At 34.5% G+C, this 19,154-nt stretch overlaps 1 protein-coding gene across 1 annotated transcript in view; it reads left to right on the forward strand.

Annotated features, from left to right (window-relative positions):
* The window catches only part of DOCK4 (dedicator of cytokinesis 4), a 541,177-nt gene that overhangs the window by 249,369 nt on the left and 272,654 nt on the right, over positions 1-19,154 (forward strand). Inside the window, exon 8 of the mRNA XM_044677327.1 lies at positions 7,310-7,461. Coding sequence (XP_044533262.1) covers positions 7,310-7,461 — 152 coding nt within the window. The remainder of the gene's footprint in view (positions 1-7,309; positions 7,462-19,154) is intronic.

Below are 19,154 nucleotides of genomic sequence, written 5' to 3' on the forward strand. Positions count from 1 at the left end.
GTACCTGTCTTTTCTTTCTGGGGAGGAAACTTCCAGATGAGAATTTTTTTCTATCAAGGCACTTCAGCACCTTTTCTGTATTTCAAAGTTTTATAAAACTGAGATGTTGTCCCTTGTTCAAAGTCATAAATCTACTCTGTTAAGAAATTAGAGTTGAACTTAAGTCTTTCTGACACCTAGACTATGATCTTGGTCTGCTTTGCTATTGTTCTGTTTGATTCTTTATAACACCTTATGGACCATAGTACTCCAGACCTTTCTATCCTTCCCTACCTCTTGAAGTCTGTCCAGTCTTAAGTTCATTGCTTCCGTGACACTATCCATCTCATCTTCTGCCATTCTCTTCTCTTGCTTTCAATCTTTCCCAACATCAGGGGTTTTTTACAGTGAGAACTGCCTGCTGATTATGTGACCAAAGTATTTAAGCTTTAACTTGAATATTTGTCCTTCCAATAAGTAATATAAATTCCTTTCTTTAAGCTTTAGCTAGTTTCATCTCCTTCCTGTCCAAGGGACTCTAAGAAGTCTTCTCCAGCAATTCAAAACCATTAATTTTGTGGGTGTTAGTCCAACTCTCACAGCTATAAAATGTTATTGAAAGAACCAGAGCTTTGACTATGTGGACCTTTGTTGGCAAGTAAAAGTCTCTGCTTTTTAGTATACTGTCCATATTTGACATAACTTTTCATCCAAGGAGCGAGTGTCTTTTAATTTCATGGCTGTAGTTGCCATCTGCAGTGATCTTTGAAACCAAGAATATAAACTCTGATATTACTTTTGTTTCTTCTCCCTCTGTTTACCATGAAGTAATGAAACCAGTTGTCAAAATCTTTATTCTTTTTTGTTTGTTTTTTAGTTCTTACTTAATGTTAAATTTTACACCAGTTTTTACACCAACCCCTTTCACCTTTACCAAAGGCTTCTTAATTTTTCATTTTCTGCCTTCAAAAGTGGTATCATCTGCAAATCTGAGATTATTGATACTTCTGGCACCCTTTATTCTTGATTTTGATTCATTCCTTCTGGCATTTCATATAATTTACTCTGCTAATAACTTAAATAAAGTGACAATATACTGCCTTGTAATACTCTTTTTCCCAATCTTAAACCAATCAGTTGTTCTACTTTCCGTTCTAATGGTTGTTTCTTGGCCTGCTTACAGGTTCATCAGGAGATAAGTAAGATGATATAATATTCCTATCTCTGAGGACTTGTCACATTTTGTTGTGATCCAAGCAGTCAAAAGCTTTAGTGTAGTCAATGAAGCAGAAGTAGATGCTTTTCTGGAACTCTCATGCCTTCTACATAATCTAATGAATGGTTGCAATTTGGTCCCTCATTCTTCTCTTTCAACAACCAGCCTGCACAGTTCATATATTGCTGAAGCCTAGCTTGCAGAATCTTAAGTGTAATCTTATTGGTGTGTGAAATGAGTGAAACTGTCCAGTAATTCAAACATTCTTTGGCATCATTCTTCTTTAGGATTGGGAAGTAAATGGATTTTTTCCAATCCAGTGGCCACTGTTGAGTTTCCAAAATTGGCTGGCATATTGTGTGCAACACTTTAACAGCATCATCTTTTGGAATTTTAAATAGTTTAATTGAAATTCCATCTTATCCACTAGACTTACTGTTAGCAATGCTTTCAAGACCCACTTGACTTAATTCTCTAGGATGTTTGCCTCTAGATTAGTAACTACACTATCTACTCCTCCCATTGAAAGGGAATAATACTAAAACGGACTACAAAAGAGAAGTAGTGCTGAAATTGCTAAGCCCCTTAAAGGTCTGATTGGAAAATTTCACATTAATTATGAAGGCATTATGGAGTCATTGTAGATTTTTGAGTTGAAGAGTGATATGGTCATCTCTGTCTTTTGTTGTATCAGGATATCAAATTCTATCCTCTTTGATGCCTTATCACCCCAGTACAAAATGATGTACCTTTCTCTAAAAAAAAAGCAATAATTGTTTGTGTGATACATTAGTTAATTAATCTTAATATCATGACAAATTGACTTTCTTCCTCTCTTTTTTTATCTTCCCCTCTCTCACCCCCATCTTTCCTTCCCTCAATCCTGATGAGTAGACGTATGTAAAAGATGATTAATATAGCCTTTCCAAAACCAGTAATTAAAATTGATTTCATTAGAGTTCAGAGAACAAGAAGTCCAGGTGTAGGTATGTGCAGGGGATTGGACCCCTCTCCTTCCTTCACTTGACCTCTTTTCTACTCCTTCCCTTTCTTCCTAAACTCTATTCCTCCCTCTGATGTATTCCTCTGTCTTAAGTACAACCCCTCTTCTTTCTTTCTTTCCCTCCTCTTCTTATCCTCTAACTTTTTTCTCCTCTTTCTGTTTTCTTGAAGTATTTCAGATGGGAGAGACCTCAGAGGCAAATCTAGTCTTCTTGTTTTTGCTTTTATTGCCCAGTTAGTTGATATATGTATATTCTTTTTTTCATTGGAAATAATTGTCCTCAATAAAAGTTAGGTATTGGGAACATATTAAATAACATGTCCTTTGCATGGATTGTGGATACTTTATGTCTACTAAGTTGCATTAAAAGAAGTCATTTGGCTTGAGCATTTCATTTTACAGGTGAAGAAATTGAGACCCCAAAAGATTAAGGTTCTTGCCCAAAATTATACTCATATTAAGGAATATAGGATTTAAGCTTCAGACTTCTACCTCCAGTCTGGTATTCCTTCCCCTCTAACTACAATTCATACTCCGTATTGATTAATAATAATGACTCACATTTTCTTAGTACTTAGCATTTTGCAAAGAACTTTGTGCAAAATTTCCTTATGAGGAAGATTGGCCAAGGATTTTTATCCCTCTTTTCAGATGGGATTAAATGACTTGTGAAGTTTTAAAGCTAGGGTCACTGCTGAGATTTAAAGCTAAATCTTACATTGGGAAATTAGTGCTCTTCCCATTCTAGTGTGCTGCCTTATATTATGCCATGGAACCCTAATCTTAGTAAGATGAGGACACAGGTCACTTTGACACTAGTTTGTTTTTCTCTTCAGAGGAAAAGGCCAGGAGCTGAAGAAATGCAAGAAGTCATGTACCTCCATCTTGTAGGCCTTGAGCATTACTGAAAAATTCTCACTGACATCATTCCATTAAGCTTTTGATGTGTTTTTCTCCGTAGTTACTATGCCTCTGAGTCCTGCCCTTTTCCAATAAGCATCTCTTTAATCTTACCTTTGAGACACAGGCCTCTGCGTGCCTCTTCAGAAATTCAGGTTAAAATGTCAGGTGAATTATCTGACTTTAGGCTTTGGACATCCCACTTAGCAATTCATTTTCACCTAATTGTGTTTATCTGAGCAACAAAATGTGTTAGACCTCATAGCGTTAACATATGTCTCCTTGGAAAGCTTTCTTCTGTGCCAAAAGACCAAATACAAATCTCTTTGAGTGGTTAAAGCTCCATTTTTCCCATGGTCTCTTTATTCCTAATTTAAATATTTTTGCTATTTCTGCCTGCAGAGTATCAAAATGGATTCTTTTTATGTTGCAAGGGGATAATATTGGCAACATGCCTTGCGATCCTTGGAGGGTAGGCAGAGTAATTTGAGTCTAACAGTGAACTCATTATACGAATAAAAATTGAATCCACCTAAGGAATCTTGGGAATATTTTCATTGTTTTAAGGAAGGCCATAACTAAACTAGCTAAGGAGCATGTGGACATAAATAATCTTCACATCCTTAAGCTGTTTGTTACATTGACCCCAAAGCTGGAAAGGACCAAAAGACCATATAGTCCAAACCATTATTTCTATAGATGGAGAAACTGAAATCCATGGAGATTGCAGCTTACAGAGGCAGTTATCATTAGAGGCATAATTTCCTCAATTAAATAATTTCTTAGTCTTGGTATCATTGCAATTCAATTTAAGGTAAACTGAGGCACAAAGTTTCCAGACACATTCAGGGAAGGCTAGCATTGCCAATAAAAAGGGTCTTTCAACTCCTCAGGTAGTCAAATGCCCACGATGCAGGGCTTACTAGCCTTTATATAGTTTTTGGAAGTACAAGAGAACAAAAAAAGGAAACATAAAACTGTGATTAGTTACGAAGTGTGAAGTATCTTAGATGATGGAAAATAATGTGATAGCATAAATGCAGGACTAGCAAACACTCTCCATCCATCTTGTTGCTATGGAAAGCTCTGGTGATATCCACCAACATAGTTAGTTTAAAGTCACTGTGATTACAGTCAAGACTTTCTTGAAGGACAGCCAGCACTGCAGAGATAACAGACTTCCTGGCACCTACCTACATCTTTCAAGGCTTGTTAGTGAGATAACAGATCTTCCTTAATTGAACATGGGCAGTAAGATGTATGGAGACACTATATTTCTTGGAATTAAGGTGATTTGTGGGACAACTTAGCTCAGAGAGAAACACTGAACTTCAGAACTCAGAAACAAAGAAATGTAGCTTAGGCAATTTTACAACATGTTGGGGCTAATAAAGAATAGAATCATTACAAAATGGAATCAGATTCAACTTGATTTTTCACTGTCACTAAGATATTGCCTTCCTGAAAATATTTTCAGCAACTTCCTACAGTGACTAAGATAACCAGAGACAATATGGTACAATGGTTAGAGAAGCCAGTCTTAGAGTCCAATCAAGTCCAGCCTCTGACACAGTGATTTCAGGACCCTGGCCAAGGCACTTAATCTGTCAATTCTCTTAATTATAAAACTGAAGAATAGGTGTGGATCTACTTTGGTAAAGGGATTTTCCTGTATATACCAATGAAAACATGTTAGGCCAAAAAAAAAATCATAATCTAACCATATATAGTTTTCTTTCTCCAGCCCACTTTTATTTTGGAACTCAGGCTTCAAATAAACAGAAATTTCCTTAATCAAGCCACAGTAGGAGAGATGGAGAGAATTTATAGAATTTGATGTAGGACATAGAGTTTCTTAGGTTGCATTCCAGTTTTAAAATGTCCACAGTTATAATTCAGATCAAATTGTTTACCATCTCAAGGAAAGGGGACAAATAGGGAGGAAGAGAGCCAAATTTGGATCATATAATTTCAGAAAATGTATATTGAAAATTATTATAATATGTCACTGGGAAAATAAATTGTTTTTTAAAAAAAGATCAAATGTCAATGCATTAAAAAAAAGAATCATACTGGTGAATAAGAGGAGGAAGGATATGTGTCTTAGTAGATAACAATTTTGTTATCCAGATGTCTTTTCAAAGAGTTAACTGGAAATGAGCAGAGCTCCTGCAATGCCTAGTTTTTGAAAGATTAATGACTTTTCCTCCTTTTTTTTCCTCCCAGGGAGATGTTCTTTGTACCTATTGGATTTATTATAATGATGAATTTATCTAGCTAATTGTAGTTTTATAATTTGATATTTCAAGTAGTTCCAATTAATGGCAACAAATGGTAGTAAGAATGGAAGATATTGGTGCTTATATTCCATTGAGTTTTTCGAAATCTTTTTGTAGCAAACACTCATCTTAGATTATTTTTTTTTCCTAAAGTAAAAATCAATCTGTGGTGATGATTACACTTTCACATTTAGATTACATGTTTGAAATACATTTACAATTAAATTAGAGTTATAGCTTTTATAACATTTAAGGCAGAACTTGGGTTAGAGCATTAAAACTATAGGCCAAGTAGTCTTCAATGAAGGCTAAGTGCCTACTTATTGAAAAGTTACAAACTCTGAACCACTGATTAAGGACGGGGAGCCAGTGATGGCCAAACAATTTTTCCCTTTTGAATTCTCAGGAAGACTTTGAGTCCTGCCTCAGATACTTACTAGCTGTGAGCCTTCAGGAAGTTGCTTCACCCCTCTCAGCCTTAGTTTCCTCATCTATAAAATGAAGAATATCATAGTACTTATCTCACAAGGTTGTTGTGAAGGTCAAATTGATAATATATGGAAGATGCTTTATAAAGCTTAAAGAATTATATAAATGTTAGCTTTTTTATTAACTGGAGTGAGATTTTGTATTCTGTCTCCCTACTTCATATTTCTTAGTACCACTTATGATTACTTCTCCCTGGAGGCTATTGTAAGCTCAATTTTTCTTCTCAACCTCTACTATATTATACGTCACTTTGTTGGTCAAAAATGGGAAGTCTCTAGTTTCTAGAAATTTACCTATTAAGAATAATCTGCATTTTATGTGGTAATTCCTTCATATATTTATTAAGCAGACATTTATTAAGTACCTACTATATGCTGAGCATTGAAATATAGAGTTTAGAAAAGACAAATACCATCACTTCTACCTTTTCACCTAATTTTAAGCTTAAAGGCCAGCTGAAGATAAGTCACATGCATAAATAATTACAGTATCCATATTTACCTGTCACATATGATAGGTACAAAGGAAAGTGCTAAGTAAATTCTAGGAATAGCACATTAATTTTTCTTAGGGAAGTACCATGCTTTTCTTTGTTGTTTTCAGTAACATCCAACTCTTCATGACTTCATTTGAGGTTTTCTTGGCAAAGGTACTGGAATGATTTTCCATATTCTCCTCCAGTTCTTTCACAGAAACTGAAACAAACAGGGTTAAGTAACTTTCACAGGATAACAAAGTTAAGTGTATGTCTGAGGCCAGATTTAAACTTGGTTTGTTGAGCCTTTCTGATTTTAATCCCAGCTCTCTATCTACTTCATCACCTGATAGTCATCAACATGATCATAGAGAGTTGAAGGATTTTGTTGTTTTGTTTTTCTTTTATTTTTCTAAAAGTTATGTAGCTGATGACATTTTCTTGTGGAAGTAAATCGAACAGAATAGATCCCAGAACCCAGCAAGAGCTGGGAGGAATCTTCAAGGTCATCTCAATCCAGTCCTTTTATTTAACAGATGAGGAAATTGAGATCCAGAAAGGACATGAGATTTGCCTAAGATCCCACAGGTAGTGAGTATCATAGCCTGGATTTGAACTCAGTTTCTGCAACTTCAAATTCTGACCTCTTTTCAGTGATACTGCATGCAATATCTGATTGGAAGTGGTGGCTAAAGATCTTTATATTACTGAGGTGTAGTATTCCTAACTTGGATATGTAAATAAGATCTTTTGGTTTTCCATTAAATAGACTGCACTCCAGGTTGGATGTTGGAAGAAAAACTGGGATTTCACTTCTAAGTAGATTAGCTGTTCATGATTACATGTTTTATGTTATATTGGGAAAGTGTAGCAGCCTCACATTCAGTGCCTATCCTTTGACCTGATGGAACATCTTTATTTGCTGGGACTGTACTGATCAGATTTTTTGGGGGGTGGATGTTTTTTAGATGGAGCACCGACACAGGAAGAAAGACACCCCTGTACAGGCAAGCAGCCACCACCTATTCGTGCAGATGAAGAGTTTGATGTGCTCCAACCTAGGTGAAGAGCTGGAAGTCATCTTCTCACTTTTTGATAGCAAAGAAAACCGACCAATCAGGTAACCTGTGGGGCATCTTCATAAGACTTTGTTTTTTTCAATTTTACTTTTATTTTTAATAGTATAATGGTAAATGCGTTTTATTGTCAGACTCTCAAAGTCAAACATGGCATTGATAGCAATGTTTTGGTGAAGATTTTGTGTAAGTTAATTTTTAGAGAACCAAATATCTCAAAATCCTGTTGGTGTCTTATTCTTTATGAAAGAATTGGAGTGTGTGTTTATGTGTGTATATGTGTTCTAGATTTGTACTTTAAATAATCTTTGTTATTTCTGTCTTGTATGGATTACTATCTCTTTATACTGAATGTTAAATACTTGGAAACATTTTTCTTGTAATATAGAGCTTTCAGATGAACTGTATTTTAAATCTTAGTACTTAAAAAAACTTTATCTTTTATATTCTTGGAATTCAGAGTCTCTATTGCAAGTGTTTTGAGTCCTGCTTGCACTGTGTAGTCTATTCTTTTTGTAGGAATGCTGTTGTTATCTTGTGACCAAAACACTTAATTTCTAGCAGCTACAAAAAAAAATTCCTTCATTATTGGGCAAAAAGCCCTTTTTCCCTTTATAAAAAATCAACAGTCTTAAAAAATTGAATTCAAAATTAAGAAAAAGTGATTTAAACTGTAGCTTAACAGTTGGTCCTTTAAACGCTTGTAATCTGTGAAAGAAAATTTGCATCGCCCTTTACTAAAGAAAAAAAGCATATTTTTGCTCATACACATTAACTGCTAAAATATGAAAGTGTTTGAAAACTTAATTCACAAGGCATTAAAAAGAACAAAGTCTGAATTCAGTTGTGTATATGAAATATGACCTCTTTTGTGTCATTTCGTAATGAACTGTGAGGTAAAGGATAGGAAAAAAATGAAATTAATCTTTAGTTTCTTCCCATTATGCAAAATACTTGCTTTAACAAGCACCTAGGGTAATCTCTTGAAGAACTTTTTAATTAGGCTAATTCAGTTTAGCAAACAAACATTTATTTTGTGTCTGCTGGGTGCATGGAATACAAAATTAAATAAAACAAAACAGGAAAAGAAATATTTCTTTGCTCTCAAGGAGCTTAGATTCTATAAGGTCAATATGACATTTGTTACTCATAATTTGATATAAACTGAAGAACAATTGCATGAATAACTCTTTTTATTTGATAGTTGTTTGGTTAAAATTTCTTAAATCAGAGGTGATTAAATTTTTCATCCTGTTTTAGTTTTAGTCTCTAGTTTTTGTCTTTTCCTCATGCTCCAAATAGTTTATATCTCTTTTCAATTCTCAGTATCAGACCAGTTCTAGTGGAGAGATCTATCCTTCTCACTTTAATCCTTCATCTTCTTGGCTTCTTTTTACATTCCCATATGGTCAGTGCCTTCATATTATTTGTCTCTACCATATCTCCCCTTGCCTACCTTCATATTTTTCCCTCCACTCTCTGGTAATAATCTGATAAATCCCTTCATAATAGCTTGAAAGTGACCTAATATAAGTTAGGATCATAAGTTGAAAACTGAAACAATAATCACATTTATTTTACTCAATTCCCTCATTTGACAAATGAATAAACTGAGGCTCAAAGAGATTATGCCTAGCTAGAAATCATACATGAAGCACCAGAGGTTGAATTTGAACCTGCATCCCCAAATTCCAGAAGTGTTACTTTTTACTCCACCAGGCTGTTAACCATCCCAGAAAGTTTTAAATCTTCAATAGGGGATAAAACCTTAAGCTTTTTAGAGTTCATCTAGAAGTGGCATAAATGGAAGGGATAGAAGTGGTAGGAATTCATATCTAAAATAACATTATTCAGTTTCCTAATGGTAAGGCTTAATCAGTTTCCACATAGTTTTCAAACATTTTACCTGAGCTTATATTTTGAAAAGACTATGTAAATATTAATTATCTCACTCTTATGTTTCATAATTATTTCTGAATGTTTTTCCTCTTAATTAGATTTTAAACTCCTGGAGAGCCAGATTTTTGTTTAAGATATCTTTGTTATCCCAATGCCCTGTGTAAAAACATAAACATAATAGTTATTCATAAATGTTGGCAATAGATATAATATACAGATTCCAAACCTCTTTTTAACCAATAATTTTAATCGTATCCCAAAAGGAAAATCTTGCCAGACTTATTATCACAGTTAAATTGGGAACACTCAATTCCTTTTGTTTTTCTTGTCTACCAATTCATGGGGACCCTAGTGAGTTGCTAGCTGGGTAGTCAGACAATGAAAGGAAGGAGATTTAAAAAAAGAAAAACTCAATTAATTAGCCTGTGATGGAAAGCTGACCATCATGGTTAATTCAATACTTCAAGAACTCTTGATTGCCTGGGTATGGGGTCTCCTTTCACTGAGTCTGATGACCTTCCTGAAACCCCAGTCTTGCCTTAGTAGGCAAAATCCATGTCTTAAATAAATAAAACTCATACCTATTAATAAACTTTATTGTCCAAAATGTCTTTGAATATAACTAGAATTAATCTTGAACAGACATCCATATACCAACTTATCCTTGAAGCCTCTTCAGCTTAATAACCCACTAGTACATTAAGGCATGAGCATTTTCCCTCTCCCTAAAAGATGGAATTGGAAACTGTAGGGGTTAAAATAAAAAGGTTGGACTAAATGTATAAAAATGTTATTGCCGAAAATACATTGCTCACGTCAGGATGACTTTTTATGGTAGTTTATTTACAAAAGGAAAAAGAGTGAAAGTAAGGAAATGAGAGAGAGTGTAGATAAATTTCTTAATCATTTTTATTTTTACTGGTACTTCACAATGAGTGCCTCAGTGATTTTGATTTTGTAATATATAATAAAAGTCACATTGGACACCTTTCATTTTAATTTATGTGCAATAATACTCCCTGTTATTAAGTTGCTTTCTTTGCTAATCTCCAGGAATAATAATATATTTTCTTCTTATTTTGTCAAAAATAGGCACCAATCATAAAAAGTTGTCTAATTTTCCATGAACAAAGTTTTTTTTGGTTTTATAAAACATTACTGTTTTTATTGTTAGTCAGTCTCCAAGATAAGTACTTCTATTTAATATGAATATGATATACTTGAAATAAATTGATTTCTGAAGCATATTCATTGAATCAACAGAACAGGAAAGTACTCTAGATATCATCCTCTGAGATCCTTTGCAACTCTAAATCTATTATCTTCTAAACCAAAAGGTTCAATCTACCTTTCATATATCCCAAAGTCAATAAGCCAGTTAGGTTTGCCATCTAATCTGGTAAGTTTTATTTCTTCTTTTAGAGAAAGAATCACATCACCAAGCTGCCTATGTCATTTAATGTTTTGCTAAACTATAGGCAATTCTCTAAAAGTTCCAGAAATGGTGTACATTTTATTGGTAGAAGGAATTTATTTTGAAGTTCCATATATTTATGAAATCACAAATTTGATCCTTGACCTGATTTTTGTTTTTTGTTTTTTTGCTATTTAAAAACTATTTGCATACATATGAATCATTTAAAAAAATTTTTAAACCCTTACCTTTCATCTTAGAATCAATACTGTGTATTGGTTCTAAGGTAGAAGAGGGGTAAGGGCTAGGCAATGGGGGTTAAGTGACTTGCCCAGGATCACACAGCTAGGAAAAGTGTCTGAAGCCAGATTTGAACCTAGAACCTCCTGTCTCTAGGCCTGCGTCTCAGCCCACTGAGCCACCCAGCTGCCTCATCAAATGAATCCTTTTAAGAAATGACATTTATCTACCTTCTTCCTGTCTCCACTCTCTAACTCCTCCCTAAATTGATTTTTGCCAAGAAAGTTTCTTTAAAAAAAAAATCTCAACTAAAATATCAAAATATAGTATATAGACTATATAATACAAACATATAACATGCAGGAGGCACTTTATATTGTTTATGTGCATAATATCTGCAACATATTAAATTATGTATGTATATGACTATGCACAATATATACACACACACATATATATAGTAAGCTCCTTCAAGGGTTGGATTGCCTTTGACCCTTTTGTTGGGGTGGGGTATCCCTTTCACATAGTACAGTGCCTGACACATAGTAGACACTTAATTTTCAAGTCACAATCTCTACCTCTTTCAGTTTCTTCATCTATAAAACAAGTATAATAAAAGTACTTACATCCAAATATTGTGGTCACGTGGGAAGAAAAGTAATATTTGGAAAGTGTTTTGTATATCTTAAATATAAATGTTTGCTGTCCATGTCCATGTCATCAGTTATTTCTGGTTTTCAAGACTCAATTTTAAATCTTACCTTCTTCAAATGGCCTTTCCCACCAACCCTTGCCTTTCCAGTGCCTTCCCTCTCTGACTTTCATCTCATTGCTGCCTATATATCTTACATGTTTATAATTGCTTGTTTCCTCTCTTGTCAAAATCTGAAGGCAAAGATGATGTATTTGCCTTTTTTTGTGTTCCCCATGTTTAACATAATGCCTAGTATATTAGAGATGCTTAATAAATTCTTGTCATTATTGATAACGATCAATGGTGACCCTATGATCCCCCAGTTCCCTTGAGCTCTTATAATATTTCTGATTGATTTTTAAATTGATCACCTATCAGAATATTTGTTGTTGTTGTTTCCTCTATCCCCATCATCCCTCCCACCTGGAAAACATGAATTCTCCATTATAATGCATTTTTCCCTACACTAAAACTTCAGGTCAGTTGTAATGGAGTTCATCTGTGGAATTACTGGAGGGAACTTTGTGGTACATACTCTGTTTCTTACTTCTACCCTACACTTAAGCTCTTAATAATGCTCAGAAATGAGTATTGAAACTGCCTAAAGCTAATCTCCAACCTTGGGACCTTTGGAGCTTGTGGTGGATGCCTATTACAATTTATTACAATTTTAGGATTAAGATACTTCTTGTGATATCTTACTGTCATCAAAAATCTTTCTTGGTCTTCTTTTAAAATCTACCTTCCTCAGCTGATTATGAAGCAGCTTGACCTCAAGGTTGACTGAAGGTCCAATTGCACAGCCATATTGATAAGATAAACTCAGCAAAAATAGATTTTGTGCTAGGTGGGGAGGAACCCTGAGGATGATTAGAAAATTTTTTTTAAATTCATCTCTGGGAAATATTTTAATTAGCAATACAATTTACTAAAGTAGATCATTTTAAAACTGATTTGTGTGTGTGTGTGTGTCAAAAGAAATAGAGTTGTAAATGGAGACCCAAGGGAGTTAGGTCCCTGAATCTAGTCCAACGTTGAGTCTATCATTTGAGCCATATCAGCCTCTTTATATTTCATCAACCAGTGGAGGAACCCCTGAATCACCATCTCTTTTTTTCTGCAGGACTTCTTTGTATGTTTGTCCCAGACATAGTTATATATATATAAATATATGTGTGGATATGGATACATGTACAGATATAGTGACACAGATATATCAGTTAATCAATAAACATTTATTAAGTGTCTACTATGTGTCAGGCACTGTACTATGTGAAAGGGATACCCCACCCCAACAAAAGGGTCAAAGGCAATCCAACCCTTGAAGGAGCTTACTATATATATATGTGTGTATATATTGTGCATAGTCATATACATACATATTTAATATGTTGCAGATATTATGCACATAAACAATATAAAGTGCCTCCTGCATGTTATATGTTTGTATTATATAGTCTATATACTATATTTTGATGGCACTGTAATAGAGCCCCAGGAAGTCAGGAAGATTCACCTTCTAAGTTTAAATCCACTTAATAGCTGTGTGATTCAGGGCAAGTCACTTAACCCTGTTTACCTCAGTTTTCTCACCTAAAAAATGAGTTGGAAAACAAAATCTTTGCCAAGAAAACCACAAATGGAATCATGAAGAGTAGGAGATGATGAAAAATTGCTGAACAACAAACAAAATATTGTATGACAGAATTGTGTAAAGGTACAATCAGTAAAGGGCTGGGCTTAGAACGGAGAAGGCATGGATTTAATTCCTGCTTCACATACTAGCCATGTAACTTTAGGCAAGTTAACTACTCTCAGTCTGTTTCTTCAAAATCAAAATTAGGGGGTTGCACTTGATGGCCTCTAAGATCCCTTCTAGCTTTAAATCTATGGTCCTTTGATCTTGATTTCAGAGTCATGATAGGGCAGAGGTTATAATAGATCGCATGTTTTTTAGTATTTTACATTTGACAAAGACTTTTCCTCACAACTTTCTGTCTTGTTATTTTCTTTCTTAATAGAGGGTGCAGATAGCATCCTATCTTTCTTGGGCTGACTTCTCTTATGGGATCTTAGGCCATAGAATCATATCAGTGCTTGATAAAATCTTATTGATTTCCTCTAAACTTGAAATCTGTCATTACAATTTGCATATATCTATGTCTGCCTTTTTCCTTTTTCAATAAACCTTAAATTCTTATACAAATGCAAGTTGCTATTTTTGTCTTCTTATCCATTGGGAATGCTATGATGGAATGTGCTTCTTCCCTCAGTTTCTATCATTTCTATTTCAGCATTTCTATTTCTTCTTAACTGGTTAGATTTAGTTCATTTCTTATTCTTCCTTTTGACTTAAAGAGAAGACCAGAATTTAGCATCTATTCTTCTTTTAGCCTGAAGAGAGCTCCAGGTAATTTTGGAAACATTGATCATAGATTTAGTGCTTGAATAGATATTCGAGTCTTTAAAATCCAACTACCTTATTTTATATATAGGGAAACTGAGGCATTGAGAGCCTAAATGACTTGCCTAAAGTTGTTGTTCATTATTTTCAATCACGTTTGACCCTTGTGACCCCATTTGAGGTTTTCTTGGTAAAGACATTAATGTGCATTACCGTTTCTTTTTTCCAGCTCATTTTACAAAGGAGAAAACTGAGTCTATCATGGTTAAATGGATTTTCTCAGGGTCACATAACTAGTAACTGGCTGAGGCTGGATTTGAACTTGGGTCTTCCTGATTCCAGATCTGGTGCTCTATGCACTGCCTTACTTAGCTGCCCAGGGTTACATGGCTAGTAAAATACATGAGTCAGGATCAAAGTTCCTCATCATTAGTATAATCATAACTTCATGATAGCTTTGTGATCTGGTTCTAGCATCCCTGATCCATTTCTTTCTTCTAGTTGATATTTAAACCAAATGCCACTTTTCTTTCATGCTCCATTGGTCCTCACCTAAATCTTATCCTCCTTTGGTTTATGAATTTCCACAAGAGAAATCTTTTTTATGTGCAGTACTCTTCCAGTGCCCCATTTATCTCATCTCTTCCTTTAAAATAGATTCAGTCATTCTATTCCTCCATTTCAGCCATGTCACATTTTACCACGTCTCATGGATACTTGACTTCAAATTTATCTCTTTGAATTGAGATTGAGTTCACTTTGTTCATTGAGCACATTTCCCACATTTGAGTATGCATAATAATTTGAGTACTCTGAGATTATAATCTCCTGGATTTCCTCCAGGATTTGGCTACTGACAAATTACTGAATCTGTTTCCTGCTATTTATTCCCTTTTTTAAGGTTGGACCCTCTGGTTTCCATGCGTTGTGGCTTAACACACACACACTTCAGTATGTGTGTGTATGTATGTATTAAAAAACAGTTTTTTCCTTCCCATTCTATTTTCAAGTTAAAGTCGTTAATGCTTCTATTGTGTGGCATTATAAATTTTGAATGTGTTTGGCCTTTAATTCAGGGTGAATAGAAATAAATTGGTATATTAATTCTTATCTCTGTTGTGGTGATGCACCTTATTTAATCTTCAGCTGAATACAACTTCAAGCTGACTAATGTGGCCACGTAAAAATAACATGGTTCACTGGCTGAAGCCATCCTTTGTAAGTTTCATTACCTATCTTTACTTTTGTGTGCTAAAGCTTCATTAATTAAAGTCATAAATTTGCCTGAGGAATAATTCGCTTGTGTATTTCATTGTTTATCAGAGAGTGCACTGAATATTATTTAAATTTCATCAAAAGAAAGCCCTTAAAAAGGTTCAGTCCAAGAACTTTTTACCATCAGTATAGCTTTGAATATATAGAGTGATCGTTTTAAATTCACTGAAACTGAAAATAGTCTATTAAACTGAATTCTTTTCTTCTGTGGCATGCACATTGATTGCTTAGTGTAAGGTAGCTCATGGATGTTATGTTGTTTGTGTTGGTTTCATTTTAAAGAGGAGCAATTAGGCATCATTCTGGAAAAATAGATCAAGAATTAAACACAACTTAAGGTTCACTTTCTAATCATGAGTTTTCTGAAGCTCTTATTCTCCATTTTTTTATTTAAACTTTTTTCCTTTTGTCTTGAAATGCTTCATTTCCATATTACATTTACATTTCCTAAAATCACTTTCCTTTTGAAGTTCCATACTAAGACATTTTTTCTCTGAACCTGCGTCCTCAAGATTTAAACCCTGCCTATGATACTTTCAATGTGGTATTGAGGAAATCATTTTACATTTTATGGTCTCAGTTTCCTATTTTATAAAATGAAGAGATTGTACTAAAGATGCATTCTGAAGTCTCTTCCAAATCTTAATCTATAATCTTGTGAGATCTTTGAATATTCCACCTAGAGTAGACAGAAGTCAATAGGTCCTTTGGCACATAATAAGTAAATTCTTTTCATTCAATCATGAATTCTATAGGTCATTCCATTTTAAAAATTAACCTGTTCTCATTTTTGTTCAGATTGCATTTCTGTCATGAATAAACCATCTTCTGCTTCTGCTTCCTTAATGATACAGTTGGTTTAATTTGGGCTAGAGCAGTGAGGAAGACATTGCTCATTCTGATCTCTAGGGCTGGCACTCAAGAAATTGATGCTTCCCATACTCTTAAACCCTAAACTTTATCAATACCTTTTATTTTCATGCATCCCTCTCTCAGCACAAAACCACGTCTTAGATTATCTTCATCCCTAATTCTCTTTCCACAGCAGAGAGAAGTGTATTTTATCATCTGTTCTCCTGGACTATGATAAGTCATTACCAATAATCAGAGTTCAGTTGTCCTTCAGCATTGTTTTCATTTACATCATTGTAGTTACAGAATTTCCTGGTCTCTTGATTCTACTTACTTTGCATATTATATTCCGTAATTTTTCAGTTGTGTCCAACTCTTTGTAATCCCATTTGGGATTTTCTTGGCAATGATACTGTAGTAGTTTTCCATTTCATTTCTAGCTCATTTTATAGATGAAGAAACTAAGGCCAACAGGGTTAAATGACTTGCCCCGGGTCACGGAGCCAATAAGTATCTGAGACCAGATTTGAACTCAGGAAGATGAGTTTTCTTGACTCCAGGCCTAGCCCTCTATCCAATGTGCCACTTAGATGCTCACATTACTTTGCATTAGTTCCTGTAACTATCCCTGTATTTTTGTCATAATATTTTATCATATTTGTATTCCAATTTTTTTCCAACTATTCACTAACCAGAAGACAATTTTTTGTTTTCTGTTTTTTACTACCAAGTAAATGCTGCTATAGATATTTTATAAGGATCTTAACATTTTTCTCCCTCTCTCAACTGCCTCCTACCCATTACCTCATTACCTTGTAAGTCTATGATATATAAGAATTACATACATATATAGGATATTGAAACATTCTTAGTGCAATTTTAAACTATTAACGTTTTGGGGGTACATCCCCTTGGTAAAACACAGGTATCCTTTCTACGTGACTACTTTCTCTATCTCAGGTTTGATGTATCTCAGGACACCATAAGAAATTAGATGGGAATTTGGAGGGAGTTTTGTGGAAGCTTTGAATAACACTCAAAGGGCAGCTGATGACACAGAAAACGTTTAGAAACTGTATAGCCTATGACTTAACCCAGCTTTTATGAAAAGGTACGATAAACACCTCATAAAAGAAAAAAGAATTATACTTCTTCTCTAGTACAAAAGGAGTGACAAATTTTTTTACACTAATTTTCCAGATCACTTGCTCACTGTGCCCCTAACCCATATGAAGTGGAAGGGATATCTACAAAAGCTCCTTGAGAGCAAGGATTATGATCCCTCTTTCTTTGTATCTCCAGTGCTCATTGATATAATAAATAAGAAGTGATGGTTATTGGTTAGCTCCTTTACCCTACAGGCCTTTATTGCACTAGACATTCTTCTAATACTTTAAAAACTATTGTCAGTTAGTATGTCATAGGATTTTAGATTTATCTAACTCAATTCCCTCTTTCTCCATTCTTAGCCCACAAGATTTTTCTTTTTAGGTAGCAGTATAGACTTAGCAAATATTTTAAGATGTTTTAGATAGAGACTTCACTTCGACATGTTTTCTAATTTCAGGTAACTACCTGACGAAAACTGTTAATGAAATGATGTGCTAGAAAATTTGGGGATTGTTTATTCATCCCAGATCTGTGGAAATATGAATATTCACTTGTGTATATTACATAGCACAAAATAGAGTTAAGATAGCAAAGGGACTGGTTTTTAATTCTCTGTGCACTGTGCAAGAATTTCTCATTTCATACATCATTTACAACTTATTGTAGTGTGATCCCACAAATTCAGCATGGATGTTTTACATAACTTAGAGATATTTATTATTGTTTTGAAAGTTAAACATATTTGGTAGGAAACTGACTTTATGGCAGTATCTTAGAGGAGTAATAGAAAATTCAGTCGTTTTTTCTCCCCTCAAAATAAAAACAAAGAGGGGTGGGGAGAAAACTGGTCAGACATGATGTTGAGAACATATTTCTATTTGAGAACATAAATAGATGAAGACAGTGTTAAGGGATTCTTCTGTGAACTTGGCAATATCTGCTGCTCTCCACAGAGCATTTCCTGCTTTGTCTAGACGAACTTGGCATGGATTTCATTTGGGGTAGCTGTATATCAGTGACCCATAATGACCCTTCCTCAGTCTTCTCTTTACAGAGAATATTGCTTTTCTCATTCCTCCTCAGTCCAGTCATTTGCATGAAAATCAGAATACTTGTCATTGAAGAATTAACCTAGTTTTGCAGTTTATGCCTGATTTAAGTCACAGATCTCAGTCACATTGGAATTAATTGCTTCAGAGATACTAGTAATGTTGTTGAAGAGTATGGTGATTTTAAATGAGAAAGAGATCAGTAGGATGGACGGGATTCTTAAGGAGCAAAGATTGTGGAATCCTTTATAGACATAGAAGAACCAAGCTGAAAATGAATAATAATATACATTCTTTCTGTCATATATAAAGAGCATATTTATATGATTTTGCTAGGTTTTCAGCATTTGTATAAGCTAGAAATTCATGGTAGAGGAAATTAGAACACTCATGGAGAAGTAGCGGTCAGACGTCTAACTTTCTGTTCCCCAAAGCATTAAAAGATTGTCTTCCTTTACATACTGTAATATTTTAGAATAAAAACCATCTGGATTATTCTTCCCCTTATTACTAGTGCTTTAAAGGGACAGTTAGATTGATGCTTACTTTGCAGCTCAGTTTTAATCTGTAGTCACTTTAATAGCCCCTAGGCCAGAATATAAGGGTAAGGAGGGCAAGGATGTAGGATTATCATAAAGTCCACAATTAGACCTGTGACTAGACTTTGTTAAAGGGGACACCCTGGTAAAGAAACTTCACTTTAGAAATGCATATCAAGCATTTCAATATGATTTTTAACACTTTCCCTTCCTCCCCACCCAGCTGCTGGAACCTCCTTCTAATACCTTTATTACCTTGAA

Source organism: Gracilinanus agilis, chromosome 5 (assembly GCF_016433145.1).
Source record: "Gracilinanus agilis isolate LMUSP501 chromosome 5, AgileGrace, whole genome shotgun sequence".
NCBI lineage: Eukaryota > Metazoa > Chordata > Mammalia > Didelphimorphia > Didelphidae > Gracilinanus > Gracilinanus agilis.